The sequence below is a fragment of the Clarias gariepinus genome, chromosome 20, assembly GCF_024256425.1.
Source record: "Clarias gariepinus isolate MV-2021 ecotype Netherlands chromosome 20, CGAR_prim_01v2, whole genome shotgun sequence".
Taxonomy (NCBI): Eukaryota; Metazoa; Chordata; class Actinopteri; order Siluriformes; family Clariidae; genus Clarias; species Clarias gariepinus.
The window spans coordinates 23,366,405-23,383,476 of NC_071119.1; the positions used below are offsets into that span (position 1 = coordinate 23,366,405).

Here is a 17,072-nt window from a genome sequence, read left to right on the forward strand (position 1 = left end):
CGCTCCCTGCACTGGCATCCTGTAGCTGCCCGCATCAAATCTAAAGCCCTGATGCTCATCTACAAAGCTAAAAATGACCCAGTACCCACCTACCTCTCTGCTCTAATCACACCATGCACTGCACCACGCTCCCTCCGATCCTCCAGCACTGCTCGCCTCGTCCCACCATCTCTCAGGGATCGAGGAAGACTTTCATTCAGACTCTTTTCTGTTCTGGCACCTACTGTAGGTGTTGAAATTAACTTCCTCTAGATGTCCATACAGCAGAGTCTTTGGCAATGATGGCACTTAGTTAGTAACCCATTGTAGTAACCCAGTGTAAGTATCTAACCAGTGACAGAAACTTCAAAGCACTTCCTGTAAGTCGCTTAAAAAAGAGATTCTGCCAAATGCCTAAATGTAAATGTAAATCTTAATTGTTTTCTCAGCTCTTACAACACACTTAAAAGTATTTAGCTGGGTTCTTTCTTTCTTTCTTTCTTTCTTTCTCAACCCCTACAGTATATTACATATAAACCAGCTAGCTAGCATTAATGTTTCTTTCTTTCTCACACTTTTAAAATGCAAATAAACTAGGATTGGCATTTCTTTCTTTCTTTCTTTCTTTCTTTCTTTCTTTCTTTCTTTCTTTCTCACCCCCTCATATCACAACTAAGCTAGCTAACATTGGTGTTTCTTTCTTTCTGTATTACAGTCTTTCTTCTTTTCATCCTTTCCTTATTTTTTCCAACCTTTACATCACATATAAACTAGCTAGCTAACATTGCTCTTTCTTTCTTTCTTTCTTTCTTTCCTTAACCCTTACAGCACAGATAAACTAGCTAGCTAGGATTAGCATTTCTTTCTTTCTTTCTTTCTTTCTTTCTTTCTTTCTTTCTTTCACCCTTAATACACAAATGAACTAGCTAGCTAACATTGACCTTCCTTTATTTCTTTCCTTCCTTGGCATTTTTTTGTCTTTCTTTCTTTCTTTCTTTCTTATCTGAAGCAACTTACATAAGTAATTTGAAGTTTCCATCATTAAATATTTATTAACACTGGATTACTAGTTTTACTAGTTTATTACTTTATTTCTTTATTTTATTACTATCTCTTTATCTATCTATCTATCTATCTATCTATCTATCTATCTATCTATCTATCTTTTGTCCTCCCCCTCCTTCTGCGTTCTTTATTTTGAAACTCTGGTGTAAACCACTGCACACACATACATACACACACACATACACACACACACACATAACACATATGCTTCCTCTTATCTTGGACTGTCCCTGTATTGCACATACACAGAGTACTATTTCACTTCCTGCACAGTTGCGAACTCAGCAGAGCTTTGTGTTTCTGTCTGTCCTGACTCGCAAAAGTTGCATGAATTCTTTATGACACACAGTCAACGTTTTTCTGCATTTCCTCTCTCTCTTTCTTTCTCTCTGGCTCACTTTCCCTCTCTCTCTCTCTCTCTCTCTCTTTCTCGGATCCCTCTTACACACATTTCACAGAAATGCACCCCCTCCCAAAAGAAAGTCACTTAATAATTACATTATTTTATCTTTCAACATAATTTTTATACTGTAGCACCACGAGTTCCCTTTCCTAGTGGAGTTTTCTATTTCAAACTTAATTTATAGCATCGTTAACAGCATTCTTGATAATGTCAATCATGTCAAAACATTTATATAATTTTTAATGGCATTTTTCATTCTTAACATCATTCATAAACATCATTTGTAATGTAGTTCATAAGAACATTCATAAAGTCATTCAGGGCACAATTCATAACGTCGATCGATTATAACACTGTTTACAGAGTGACATACAGTATAACATCATTTTTAACATCATCTACAACGTCCTGTACAAACTCAATCAAGAATCTGAGTATGAGTGGAAAAGAATATTTTTGCTAATTATTTTATTTTCAAATCCTCAAAACTATCTGTTACTAACAGACTGGTTATCCAACAAATATGAAGTGAATAACATAATAAATAAAATAATAAAACTAAAAACAATACATTTTCTTTTGTTTTAATACTATTACTTCTATATACTTATAGAAGTAATAGTATACATATATATATATATATATATACACACACAAAATTTAGTTTTTTCTTTTCAGATCCTGTCTTTGACCACACCCCCTCATTAACATATTCATAGTGAGGAGAATGGCGTATAAAAAAGAAAACATTCAAACTTATTATTAAATTAATAAACAATTAAAAATAAGAATTATAAATTATTTTACATTTATCATATTTTTTACTATGTTATCAGTTTTATAGGAGTGCAAAATGATAGGTGCAAAAAAAGCAAAATATATTTGAATTATACAAAAATGTCATGGCATCCCCCTAATTTTGACTCATTACTTTATTTTGTATTTGTACGACATTATTTTGATTTTATTATGATTTTCCATCGTGCTCTTAAGCTATTGGAGGTCCTTTTCTATTTTTCTTTCCTTAATTAAGCTCCATTATGTTTCTTGGAAAAGCTCCCAAAGCCGTAGTATCACTATCTTTCTCTCTATCTCTCGCTCATTTAGTCAAGTTGACTCACTGAAAATAGGGAAGCAGTGGATCACCAGCACTGGGTCACTGGGTTCACCATGGTGAGGCCAACAGGGAGGCTTCCTTCACACACAGCCCACAGCCCAGATTGACAAGCTGGCCTCCCTCAACATGCAAACTTGATGTCCTTTATTGTTCAGACCAATCCCTGCTCTCCTTAAACAAAGGGTTGCTCTGCCTTACCCGGGTCTTGTTTGTCCAAACTATGCTATGCACCATCGTAACCAAGCCCTGCAATACCCTGCTTGCTCCACTTCCTGACTTATCAAATCTCATGCTAGCTCCGCCCTTTGTATTTAAAATTGGCGTGCTTGCCCCCGAGTGGCACAGCGGTAAAGTGCTTGCCCTATCAATCAAACATCACAAGTTTGAATCTCTGGTGATGCTGTACTTTCCTGCAGCCGAGGACCTAGAGAGTGCTGATTGATCTACAGCCAATCACGGGCATCTGTGAGCTCATGCAAGGGGAAGGATCAGATAACGCTGTCCTACCAGTGTTTTTTTTTCATCACTCCTAACGGTGTGTGAGTGAGCAGTTTGAAAAGATGTGGTTGGTGGCGTCACAAGGCTCAAAGCATGTGATAGTCTCCAATCCCCCCACAGGTCGGTAGTTGTAGCCTTGATGTGGATGTGCCCTAATGACAGGTCGGAATTGGCTATGACCAAATTAGGAAACTAAATTTAAAATGAATGAAAATTGGCATGCTGGCTTCAGCCCAGTTTCAAAAACATCATACTAACTGTGCCGTCTGGTTTAAAAAATTCCAAGCTGGCTCCATCCCTTAGCTTTGATGATGCAGGGACAATGAGCCAAATCCATCTGCCAGCTTTGATGATGTTGTATTTGCCCCAGCAACCTACCAGTGGGGGTCCAGGATGGCCTCTCCTGTCCCAGGTACTATCCGTATCCAGATTCTGGGATAACTCCAATTTCAAGTTCAGTCTTACTGCCTGCCAGCCCCCATTCTAAGCGCCATCACAGGTCAAACCCTACTCCAGGTCCCATGCAAGGGGATTCTGATTTCATGGTGTTCCCCTGAGCTTTTTCTCTACCTGTACCTGTGTCTCCACATCCACCCTGACACAGATTCTAAAATTACAAGAATGAAACGTGTCCAGCAACATGACAACAATCCAGGACATACAATCGAAACTGCAATACATATGATATGTTTATAGAATATATAGCATATTTACATATTGTCTAGATTTTATGCAGTGACGTCATGCATATACACTCATCAGCCACTTTGTAATAGAAACACCTGTACACCAGCGTAGTCCTGATTTTATTCGGTCAGCCAATCGTGTAGCAGATCAAGATCAAGGCGTCACTATTGTACATGTCAGCGTGGATTTTTAAATAGATGGTCTAAGAGGGAGGAGAATGACTAGAGTGGTTTGGGAAGGTTTAGGTAAAAGCATCGCATTACCTTGAACAGTACCTACAAACAAAGAAGACCACATCGGGTTCTCCTCCTGTCAGCTCTAAAAATTTAAATAAAGGGCATCTGAACCTGTCCAGGGCTTTCTTAAACGTTGACAAGTCTGTATACCATTAAATGAGCATCATATCATATTTTTCAGTGTTCACTTTACATTTGGAAAAGAAGATGAACAATTTTGTCATCGCACAAACTTTTGCTCCCAACTGTACAATATTCGGCGAGATTTTACTCCAATTTATATTTTAGCTTTGCATTTCGTGATCTCTTTGCTGATCCGCTTATCCCGCGTCCTGAGTGAAAGACAGGTTTCTGTCGCCACCTGATGGACGCAGACGTAAACCTGAACCCCAACCTAACCGAGCAGGATGCTTTCACTAGAAGGTAGACTTCGCCTGATCCAGCCAGTCACTCTGCTACACAGTATCAGTATAAACCTCCTCCCGACTTCCTGGAATGTCCGTTCCTCTTCCTCCTTCTTATCCTGACATCTCAAGCGGTGGTCTTATTAGTCACTGTTTCCCATTTATCATGCACATAGCTTTGGCGTTTACGGTCGTGTTTGCGCTCGTCGAGGATTCCGACTCCTTATCACGCAATCCATCGTCTTCTCCCTTCTCGCGCTGATGGTTCTGAGATTTACGAGACGCCGAATCACGTCCCGTCGTCTCGAAGAGGTGCGCCATGAAGCCCAGACCCGCCCGGCGCATGTACGCCTTCCCTGCGAACATGTACAGGACGGGGTTGATGCAGCTGCTGACGAAGGCCACTGGAGCCGCGAAGGGTCTCATCATCGTCCTGATGTCATGTCTGAGAAAATAAAGGGAGGAAAGTTTAGCTTGGTCACTTTACACATGGACAGGACTGTGCAAAAAATCTTGAAAAAGGTCTCTGCATTGTAACGGTGAGGGTTTGTCATCTGTTTTGGTATATAAGGAAAGGAACGTTCAGTCTTGTTTGGCATTGTTTGGGTTAATCTTTTGCGTAACTGCCATCTAGTGGTCTCTTTAAGGAACTGCTGATAATTTATAAAACCAGGAAGTGAATAGCTGACCACATGGCTGACGGTATGGATGCTTTTTCGGGTAATCCTCATTAATCCTTGTTTTTAAAGAGTTTGAAAAGCAATAGCTGTAGGTTTACCTTGTTTATTTATCTTTGAGTGATGTTCAATTTTGGTATTAATGTGTGAAGCCTTTTAAATACAAATGTTTAATAGAAACCGCTTTCTTGTAACCTGAATTATTTAAACATGTTTATTTAAACATGTTTCAGTCATGTGACTGATAAGAGATTATATTTATTTTCCTTTAGTTTTACCCTGATCCATTGTAGAGTTGATTCAAGTTTTAAAAAACGCAGAAAAGTCTTTCAACTGTGTAGCGGATGGAGTTTAGCTTGCTGTCGAACTTCTTGAAGGGTAAACGTCTCCAAGGCGTCTCCTGTCTCCCTTGTCAATCACAGCGACTCTAGCCAATCACGGGAGGCTGTGAGCTCGTTTATGAGTAAGAGGGCAGATCGCACTTTTCTTTTACAGAACGACGACTATGCTAAAATAGATAAATTGTGAAGAGTGGGTGTATTAACTGTATGTGCAAGTGCAGCTTACATTTTACTTTTGGGGTTCCCAAGCAACGCCTCATACACCTGTAGATAGAGAGATTTAGAAACGGTTTTATTATGTTAACATTTATCAAAAAGTTCTAATTTAAGTATCGGTATAAATTTAATCCCTCGGAAACAACGGGGTGTTCAAACACACACACACTGACCTGGAGCACGTTGACGATATGATACGGCAGCCAGAGAAGCGCGAAGGTGACCACGATGGCCAGAATGAGTTTCTCGCTGCGGATGCGTCTCTGAAAGCGCGTGCTGCGAATCCGGAGAAGGATCTGTCCGTAACTGACCAGAATCAAGCTGTACGGCAGTAAAAAGCCCAGGAGTGTCTCCATGGTGTACTGCATCACTGTCTGAAACAAACACACACAACACATCCCACATAAAGCCTAAAGGTGCATGAAAATAGCGTGCATGTAATGTAAATTAAATTTAAAGAGAGACAAATTAGCAAGAGTACTGTACTTAATAAAATAAAAGCTTTTTTTTCAATGTGATATGGTATTGTTTCTATAGCAACGACTTACACAAAGCCTCCTAATGTCAATGTAAGATTTTACTTAAGTTATAAATTTATATCGGTTAATTTTATAAAAGCATGTCTGTCTGCTCACATATTTAGGCTCGGGGTGTAGACAGTCACACACAGTTCCATTGCTTGTGGCGTTGTTATCGGTCTTTCGGAATATTAAAACAGGCACCGCCAGAGCCAGAGCCAGGACCCAGATCACCCAAAGTGCCCGGACCATAGCCCTGTGCGTGTTGAAAATGCCGAGACGCTGCGGCCACACCACGGCCACCAGCCTGTGCAGGCTCATCACCGTGATCAGAAAGATGGAGGCGTACATGTTGGCGCAGCAGAAGTAATACAGGATCTTGCACATGGCCAGACCGAAGTTCCAGCTCCGCTGGACGAGGTAGATGATGAAAAACGGCGTGAGCACCATGAGCATGCCGTCCGCGCAGGCCAGGTTAAGGATAAGCGTGCTGGTGACCGAGCGGCGACGCATTCGAGCCACGATGCTCCAGATGACGAAGAGGTTACCGGGAATGCCCAGGACGAAGGCGACACTAAGGATCAAAGCTCCTGCTACGGTTGCTCCGTAGCTGGTTATGATAGTCGAGGGGGAGGGGGAGGTGGTCAACGCGGCCTCTGGGGCGGTTAAAGAGGAGTTTGCTCTTAGCATGGATGTGAAGGCCATGATGATGATGATGATGATGTTTCCCTGGAAAAAGAAACACTTGATAAGGTTGAATCTCATGGCGGGCAAGTATCGTTAATCCATGTTCATTGTCTCGTTTTCCAACAGCTAGCTATAATATATAATAATAATAATAAGTAGTAGTAGTAGAAGTGGTAGAAGAAGAAAAACATCAACAAAAAGAACATAAAAGGAAGAAGAAAAACAGGAAAAAGCTAAATTTTTAAAAAAGGAAAACAAATAAAATGTATACATAAGAAAGAACTTAAAAAATATATTATAAACAGTATGGAATAATTTTATCCCAATTATTAATTGCTGAATTATTAAACAGTTAAAACTATTATAAAACTATATTGTTATATATATATATATATATATAATTTGTTACTTTTGAGTGTGTATGTGTGTGTGTGTGTATATATATATATATTAGTTTTATATATAAAAGTTAAAACACATATATAAAACATTGATTATATAAGTTAAAACAATTCTAAAACTGTACTGTATTTATATATACTGAATATATATGGTTTTGTAATTTTAATAAAAGTGAAAAATATGGATTATTTTTATCTTTTTGTTTTGTTTAATCAGCAGAAGATGGCGCCTGAAGTGTGATTATTGTTTTTATGGTTATTTTTCAGATCTTTGGTGCAAAAACAAACTTCATTTATGATGCTTGAAATAAAACTAGATGATCTCAAGATATGATTCATCAGGTTTCCTTTAGAGATGCCGCAACTAGCTGAAACCTGCAAGCTAAATGATCCGGCACAAGTACAGCGTGTTGGATTGCAAACCTTGCTCTAAGAGATGTTTATAACGTTTGCATGGCACAGAATTTCAGATACACCACAGACATTAAAGGTGCGTGATAAAGAGCAGTGGTTGTAGATGAAACTTTGTGACCATGTGCTACTGTTCTCAGCAGATCAGAATCACCAGCTGACATAAAGTGAAACACAGTTGAGTGATCAGTGGTAAGTCTGTCTGTCTGTGTTTCTCTAACATTTACTTCAAAAAAATCTCTGTATCCCAAACCGGGTTTCATCACCCAAGTCCATTTCTTCGATTAAATTATCATTAAAAACCGCATCTTATTACCTAAAAGCCATCATCACAGACCACCAGACTCTCCTAGGGCCAATAAATCTATTCGGAAACCATTTTGGATTGACTCAAGGCTCGCTTTTAGGACCATTTTCATTGTTCTATTAAGCCGTATTTAAAAACAATATGCCATTAGTGACCACTTCAAAAATTAAAAACCACTAAGAGCACAAGAGAAAGCGGGATACATTTCCCAAAAATATACATAATGTTTCAAAATCTGACTCAATTAAAAAAAAAGAAGAAGTTTGCAGACAAATTAATGTATTTAATGAAGATTGTGTAAATTGCAGTCAAGCATTAAAAAGAAAATTGTGGTTTTGCATAGCAGAAATTTTGCATGTTTTTGCATGCAAACTAAGACAAAAAAAGACCTTTTGGTTTTGATTTAAAGCAGCTACACGACACTGTGTCCCTGAAACCTCTTTTAGTCTTCCAACCTGACTAATGATTTCATCAGAAGTAAATCGCCAGGGGTAATTACGATCACGGCAAAAACAGTCTGGTGGCTCAAGCATCACATTTAGAAATGCACAGCTAGCTATAACACTAGCCACATCATGTAGCGTGAGAATGTCTCATTTTACAAATCAAATTTCCCACGCTTTCACATTCGTAACAATTCAATGAGCTCCAGACTCTTTCTGACGAGTCAGCTTTTATTTTAAAGGCAAATCGATACATGCACAGGTGTCTCGCGGCGGCAGCACTTTTCTATTCATATGACACTCAAGGGCTGATAAACGTAATTATGATAGAAACATGCACAAGCGAGAGAGGAATTCACAACCATACATGTACAATCTTTTTTCTTTTAGCCCTAACTGGAGTTCCCAGTTTGGACTGTGTGTTTGTGTATGCCCTGAGATGGATTGGCGCCCTGTTCAGGGTGTACCCTGCCTTATGGTAAAGGCTCCAGACATCTTACATTTACGGCATTTGGCGAACACCCTTATCCAGAACAACTTACATTTTTATCTCGTTATACATCTGAGCAGTTAAGGGTTAAGGGCCTTGCTCAAGGGCCCAACAGGATAACTTGGTGGTTATGGGATTTGAACCTGGGACCTTCCGAACCATAGTCCAACACCTTAACCACTGAGGTACCCCTGACTCCAGACCCCCATGACCCTGTATACATATGAATGACTGAACGAACGAATGAGTCGGCCGATGGATTGACCCCCGCCCCCCATTACGCAATCGCTATCTTCACAGCAAAGCCGCTGCACCTTTACATTTAAATGCGTTAGCGATGGATTTCCTTTCCGTATGATTGAGTATGTAAATGCAGATGCATTCAGTGTTAGAGGGTGTTGGGGGCTTTATGGGGAGCATGACTGACTACCCAGGTCCCTGATAACGGAAGGGGCTCTTTTAAGTCAGGAAGGAAACGTGAGAGATATGGCTCAAGAAAGGAAGAGGCCCCAATGACGCCGCTTATGTACAGGTCCCAGGGTCTGTGCTAGGCCTCTGCTGCCCTAAATGGAGAGTATGTACAGTAGCTGATTTGACCGGTAGGCCCTACAGTATAACATTTATTTGTTTGGGTGAATATTTCAAATGTCTATAAATGGAATAAATACAGTCACATGCATCTGTTTTGCATGCTATTTAACACTGCAATACTAAAATATAGCGAACCTAAGCCATGCAGGGTAAGGTGTACGGTTAGTGTTAGACAGAACGGGGACGTGTGTGTAAACTCAAACCCAATGCCCTTATTTTCAGGATCTCACTCCCAGGTGGTAACCCAGGTTAACATCACAGTTCTTCAGAGCAAGAAACAAAAACCACAGCCCTTACATGTTCTAGTCAAACTAGGCACTTCACAAACCACCAAATAGGTCAAAGTCACCACTGCGCCAATTCAGCCCGGCCTATGTGGCAAAACAAGATGAGTATCAAACAGTTCACGATAGTTATGGTGCAATCTGGAACAGTTATTACAAGTGTCAGATGTACTAATTATACATGAGCACAGATAAGATCAGATTTAAAAGGTTCTGTCAAAAAAAAACAACATCTGCTTCCACGAACTAAGTCAATGTGTGAAAAAATAAATGTACATCAAAACGTAACCACAAAGTTCAGTTCCAGTTGCCCCAGTTTTTAAAATTTCAAGCATAGCACCTTGATGAAACTCTTAGCCGCAGTAAAACATGTTAACAGTGAAAACGTTCGAAAGAAGGCCGTAATGACGTCCGTGAATGACGATCCCAGCCGAGGTGGCTCGGAGTCCACTGCAGGAGTTCCCCTGAGCCTCGAGAAACGATGTCGCCGACTTACGCATCTGTGTGAGTGAACTGTACACGTGAACGTTCACCAGCACCACTCGACCGATCTCAACAGGGATTTACTGCCACGTCCTCCATGCAGTCCTGACCACTTCCACATGTACAGGAGTTCCCGGGAGGCCGGCGTTTCGGACGAGAATCAGACAGGCAGTCCGATCATGACTCATGTAGTGAGGAAACTTTCTACCTTTGATGGTGTCTGAGCACTTGTGATGTGTGTGGGATACGTGCAGTTTTATTTTGAATGAGAAGAAATGATTTAATAAATCTGATTATAAAACCATGATCATGTTCAACTACAGGAAAAATAGGATTTGCAAAGGTAAGAGTTAATACTTTATCAGTGTTTTGTTTTGTTTTTTTCACCTGATTCTTGTGTTTTGATTAGACCTTTGACTTTAGTCTTTAAATGGCTTTAATTTCATTTGTAAAACACCTCAAGCTTGAATATCCGAGACACAATGTACAGTATGCCTGAGTGATGACTTATTAATTATAAACCATGGCTAATGCTGTAAAATAAAGCGCTACTGTTCTTTTACCGTTGTGATATCGGCCATGAAAATCCATTAGTGCTCAAGCGGCGGTATTAGCAAAAACCATAATCTGGTCTGGTTGCTATAACCTCGTAGACGCATCCATTAGATCAATAATATTGATTTAATAGATGCGCCTACAAGATTACAGCAAGCAGATGTGGCTCGGAGCCGAGCGTCTGGCGATAGCAGGATGTTTGGGAGAGAAGGAGCAGACCAAAGCCATATGTGGTGGAGGATGGAATTTAAACCCAGGCGAGATTTAAAAATGACCTGCTCTGTTAGAGGAGTGGGGGGGAACACATTCTGTAGGAGGAACACAGAGGCAGAACGATGGTTTGTGTAGATTGCGGTGAGGAAATGAGTCAACACAGGTTTCTGGAAAACATGCAGGCTTTGTGTTTGAAACATGCATGAGTGCTCACACACACACACACACACACACACACACAGAGACACAGATCAGCCTATTGTGTATGAGTTAATAAGTGATTTTTACCTGCACTACCTGCACTGAGGTCACAAGCAGCACTGTGTATTTAACAGGACAGCCACTGGGAGTTGCATTGAATAAGAAATGAAAAAACAACTTTCTGTTCAAACAGTGTGAAAAACAATTTTAGAAAATGTCACTATCAAATAAAAATATCTTAATTATAATCAGATTAATTTAATATTTCATTTTATAGGATTGCATTAATCTTCTAATATGACGATTAAAACTATTATTAATTTCAGTGAAAATAGTCCTAGTCTTAGGGGATTAATATGGGTTTAGGAAAAGTCTGTGTTTGGGGAATTATGTTTTGTGATTTTTTTTGTTTGTTTGTTTTTTTGTTTGTTTGTTTTGTGAATTTTTTTTTTTTTTTTTTTGTGTGTGTTTTTAAAAAAAAGTCTTTGTGTTTGGGGAAATGTCATTATGTTTTAGGGAAAAGTTTTTTTTTGTGAAATGTTGTGTTTTGGGAAACATTGTTGTGTTTTGTGGAATTAAATTACATTTCAAAATAATTTCCTAAAACACATTTGGGAAATGTTTTGGAGATGTTTATGTGTTTTGTGAAATGTAACTTTGTTTTGGGAAACGTTGTTGTTTTTTAGGAAAAGTCTTTGTGTTTGGGGAAATGTTGTTCTTATGTTTTGGGAATTTGTTGTGAATTTTTTTTTTTGTGAAATGTTGTTGTATTTTGTACTTAAGGGCTACCGTAGTGTAATGATCACCAAACTCCTAACTGATTCACGAGCCTGGCTCTATAATTCCAATTTGATTCGATTTTTTTTCAGGATATGTTGAAAGAAATTGAGTGAAGGAAAATTACGAATAAAAAAAACCCAACAAAAAACCTGTCTTTCTAATGTCTCATAATGTAAACAAAATGTACTACAGGCTCATCATGTGTTCAAAATAAAGGAAATACATGTGTAAATACTTTCCCCTGAGGCGGGGTTAGATATGGGTGACACGGACAGGTGGCTAGGGCGGCACCTTGGCACACAGCATGCAGGAAAAAATTTAAGTTCAATCACTTTTCACATCAATCCAACAAGTAACGTCACTCACACTATAAAATGCTGTTGAATAAACAACCAAACATTTATAGCACTAAAAACTATATATAAGCTGTCTACACACCCCTGAAATGGTTTATTCCTGACTCATTACCTGGGGGTGGGTCCAAGTACGTCCCAGTTTAGGAACAAAAAAACATGAAAAGAAAAAAGAGGAAGACTGGTAAAGGATAATTGCATGCAGCTACAGTATACCAGCACGTTATGTGTGAGTGTATTATCATTCATGTCATTCAATAGTTTAAATAAGTTATACTCTTATAATTGTCAACCTGCATTGCTACTGTATGTTGCAGGCCTTATGTAATACTATTGTATTTTTTTAAGTATTGTTATAAACGTTATATTGATTTATTTATTTATTTATTCATGTTGTTCCAAATCTCTAAATAGAATGTAACTTTTATTTATTTATATATTTATTTTTGGGCTGGATGCTAATGAAGGGCTTGCACTGCTTTACAAAATTTTGTTTCCATAAATATTGTTAAAATAAGTTCAAATTTTATATTGCAAAACACATTTTCCCATATACAGTAATGTAAATGCAGATAATCTGTCCCAGCCACCCAATAACATTACCAATATTACCAAATTCCAACAATCAAACAATGAAGTAAAATATGAAATAAATAGATACTAAACCTCAATTAATCTTAATTTATGATCTTGGCAACAACTGCTGTAAAAACCAAACTTAAAGCGACTCCCTTTTCTTCTCGCTACCATTCTTGGTACGCGCGGTGCTATGTCTTCACTAAATCTTAAACAAAATGTAAAAAAGTTTTGTAAACTTATCTGGCTTTTTACTGATGCAAACAGGTTTTAAACGGCTCCCAGACGTACCTGCGAGTTCAGTTTGGCGTTCGGTTCGGCCGATCGTATTCTGATAATGCTTCGTATGTCGAGGCGATTAAATTTCTTGCAAATTTCAGTCCTTAAGGAGAAAATTGTTAAAGTGAGGTGTTCATATTCCGAGGTATCACTGTGATGACGTTGCAATCTGACTCTTCCGGTCTATTTGAGTTCACAAGTCTAGATCTTGCAGGATCTCGAACAGAATTTGATCATGTTACTATGCACTCTGTAGTTTAGCCCTATGTGAAAATTTTCTCTTTTGTTGTGCAAAGATTATGCAAATGGAGATTACTGTAGAAATGGTGTAATATTTAGTTTACACACTACTTTTGGTCAGACATTACTTTTAAAATGATTAAAAGTGATTTATTTTTTTACATTAATTATGTCCTGATAAACTTGGAAAGTTTATACCTAGTGTTGTTAACTCATACTGTAAGTTGCACCTAATGAAGTATTTATTTCCAAACCATTGTGTAATGGAGCCAAAAGTTTAGCTTTGTCCTTTGTTAAGATATAAATCAAGATGCAGTGGATGTTACTTCACAGTTGCAGTTAATTTCAAAAGTCTTTGCTTAGCAGCTTGACATACAGTCACAGTCACGCAAGTTGTGACAGTTTGTGTTTCAGGAAGGTAGCTTAGACACGTTTGATCAACACTTTCATTACACAGATTAATCCTCATTAGTTAGTGTGGGTGTTGAGTTAGTGGCAATTTGCCTTGGATGTCTAATTGCTGTTAAGTTCGCATTAGTCATACTGCACCTTGTGACTGAGGACGTGAAACTACACTACACTACAGAAGCAAATAGACCTGTTCGTAAAAACATCTTAAATGTTATTGTACCTTTTCAAAAAGAAAGCACTTTAAAATGATGTGCACGCATTTCTAATGTAAAGAAATTAACTAATATATCATTCTGGACCATCCCACTTGTGATTATTTCCCCTAATTTTCTCTCTAGTTTAATTGTAGCAGATTTTAACCCATCATTAACGAACTCCCTCATTAAGGCTACAACTACCACTCATGAAGGGCCGAAGACTGTCACGTGTCAAACGACGCCGGACAACTGAAGCTTGTTAAACTGGTAACGTAACACACCCATCTCTCCAGGTCCCCTGGCTGCGGAGTCTACAGCATCGTCCGGGATTCAAACTCGCGATATCTGGATTCTTGCTGCAGTTCCCAGTCCCGACCACTAGGGTTAATGAGAACTGGATGGAGCTACAGGTAGTCCAACGCTTACAAACAAGTTCTTTCCGTTCCTTAGTCCTTCAGTGAAATTGGTTGGTGGCTTAGTGGTTAACACCCTTCAGGGTACAGGTTCGATTCCCACCTCAGGTCTGCGTGCATGGAGTTTGCATGTTCTTCTCATGTTTGGTGGGTTTCCTCCGGGTACTCCGGTTTCCTCCCACAGTCCGAAGACATGCAGATTAAGCTAATTGGTGTTATCCCAAATTGCCCGTAGTGTAAGTGAGTTTCAGAAGCTTGTTTGCTTTTACAAACTGTTATATTTAATGTCAATTTTTTATGATCCTTATGGCAGTCGGTTTATAAATACAAGTTATCCGTGAGTTATTAAATGCTTGTACGTGCATTACATAATTGTGCAACATCTAGAGGGACGAACAAATCAAATGAGCCTCGCAAGTTTCTGCAAAAATCTTCAGAAGAATTCTACATTGTGTGAAGTTGTGTACGGTGAGATTATAAATCACGCCAGTATCCAGGTGCAGGTGAGAAAACAACAAACAGTGCTGAGGTTCTTCAGCATGAATCATTATGATTTAAAGTATTATTGACTGCAGGAACAGTAATTAGGTCTAAATCTGAGATTAAAATGAAACACTCGTGCAGGACTGAGTGAGATCCGAACATTCCCTCTGCAGAAACGAAATCATGCTGAACTGGATTCCCGACTCGCCGGACTGGATTACTAACATGATCAATCATGCGTGTGTTTTAGATTTGCTCTCGTTCCTGGTCACCAGTGGGACAAACATCTGCAGAAAACATCTGTTCCTTCTGGAGTCCTGTCGCGACTCGACGGCTTAGGATGGAATTTTGTTTGTTAAACACGCCGCGACTGAGAGAAGGGGGAAAAAAAGGCAGGAAAAATCATTTTTTTAACTAAAACAGATGTCAGGGGTTTCTGGGTTTGTCTCTGTTCATGTGTTCAGGTTGTGCGTGCATGAGTGTGTGTGTGCACGAGTGTGTGTGTGCATGAGTGTGTGTGTGCACGAGTGTGCACGCATGTCATTAGCTTAGAACAGGTTTTCGTACCAGGTAAGACGGGCGAGACCAGACTTGAGCAGAGTGCTGAGTGAGATTTCTTTCAGTTGGGAAATCGCTTTTTCAGATGTTTTTCCCCAGGACAGAGTCCGGAGGCAGCATGAGGCGCTTACTGGAGATAAATCTGTCAGCAGGAATTCGGAGTTTGTACCAAACTGCACGCTTACGCAATGAATAAGTGTGTACCGTTATAGGTTCGATTTTTCCACCTTCTATTAAAAGATCCATATTTATTAATAATAATAATAATAATAACGTCTTATTTTAAAGCACATGATGCAACTAATACAGTTTGTTAGAAGAGCGTAACTGTTTGGCGCTGTGTCACAGCCAGATGTTCCGTCAGATGTGTATCTTCCATCACGGTTACACCCTTTGATTCTGGACATTAGGCAAGAATTTTTACACTTACATACACCTACACACACAAGTTCCATAAGTTCATGAAAAGTTCATCAACTATAAATAAAGCTGATTAAAACTAAACATGATCGTTCAGCATGAAGCTCAAGCTCTCACCTGTTCCTGAAGCTCTCCACCACAGCAAAGTCTCGGTCTTGACTGCTATCCTATCTTTTCTTTTTCTTTTTCTTTTTCGTCACACTTTTTACAATCTCTACATTCCACACTCCTCCATCTCCTTTCCCTCTCGAATCATTCCCTCTGAGATCTTCTCTCATGCGCTCTTACAAAAACCTTCCTCCTCTAGTTATCAGCTTTGACACCAGACAGAATGGGTGGGGTTTCCTTTGCTCCTCCTCCGTCTTCTCGTTCTCCTCTTATCTCTGCTCACATCTCTTATCTAATTTGCTGCGGTGCATGAATTCACTTGTACTAAAAGGTAAAGCATTGCGCGCAAAAATACACACGCACGCACGCATGCACGCGGACACACCCATCCGACGGATCACGCGTGCAGCGGTTCCCTGACGTTTCCCAATTTCCCAATCCTGTATCCTAGACAGACATCACATCAACAACAGCAGTGTGCATGATTAATGCCGACGTGTGTTCGTCCAAGGTGTTCAGGATTCGATGATTCATTTGGAATTTCAAAACACACGCACGACTAGACAGATTAGATATCTTTCTACGAGTCAATCCGGGAATTACTGTACATTTCTGGCGAATGAAGCTGTAAAAACAGTTTTAAAAAAAAAGGCCGCACGTCCCTGAATGCCAATCCGGTGAGGTGGATGTTAGAGGAACTCAGGTCTTTGTCCACATGTAAAGGAGTTCCTGGGAGGCCAGCGTCTCAGTAGAAAGAACCTTGATGGTGTCCAGGCACTAGTGTGACACTGGGATGAGTGCATTAGTGTATCAGAGGATTATATAGAGAAATAAAGGGAGTTTTTACTCTCAGAACTGTGTTCTGTTATTCTGTCACATTGTAGTCGAAGCAAAATCCCATTTTAGGAACGATGGACTGTTTTAATGTCCTAAAGTAAGAGGGAATCACACACACACACACACACACACACACATGGCTGAGCGCTGCTTTAGGAAAATAATCCAGAGCAAAGTTTAAATTCTTGACAAGTTTTAGGTATTAAAAAG

The 17,072-nt window shown here is 39.4% G+C and overlaps 1 protein-coding gene across 1 annotated transcript; it reads right to left on the minus strand.

Annotated features, from left to right (window-relative positions):
- Positions 1 to 1,666: 1,666 nt before the first annotated feature.
- ltb4r2a (leukotriene B4 receptor 2a) lies at positions 1,667 to 16,440 on the minus strand. The gene is made up of 5 exons (XM_053480088.1): positions 16,035 to 16,440; positions 6,259 to 6,870; positions 5,797 to 5,997; positions 5,634 to 5,671; positions 1,667 to 4,834 (listed from the first exon to the last, which is right to left on the minus strand). Exons 2-5 carry the CDS (start codon positions 6,844 to 6,846, stop codon positions 4,537 to 4,539), a joined length of 1,125 nt encoding a protein of 374 aa, XP_053336063.1. The 5' UTR covers positions 6,847 to 6,870; positions 16,035 to 16,440; the 3' UTR covers positions 1,667 to 4,536.
- Positions 16,441 to 17,072: the final 632 nt, after the last annotated feature.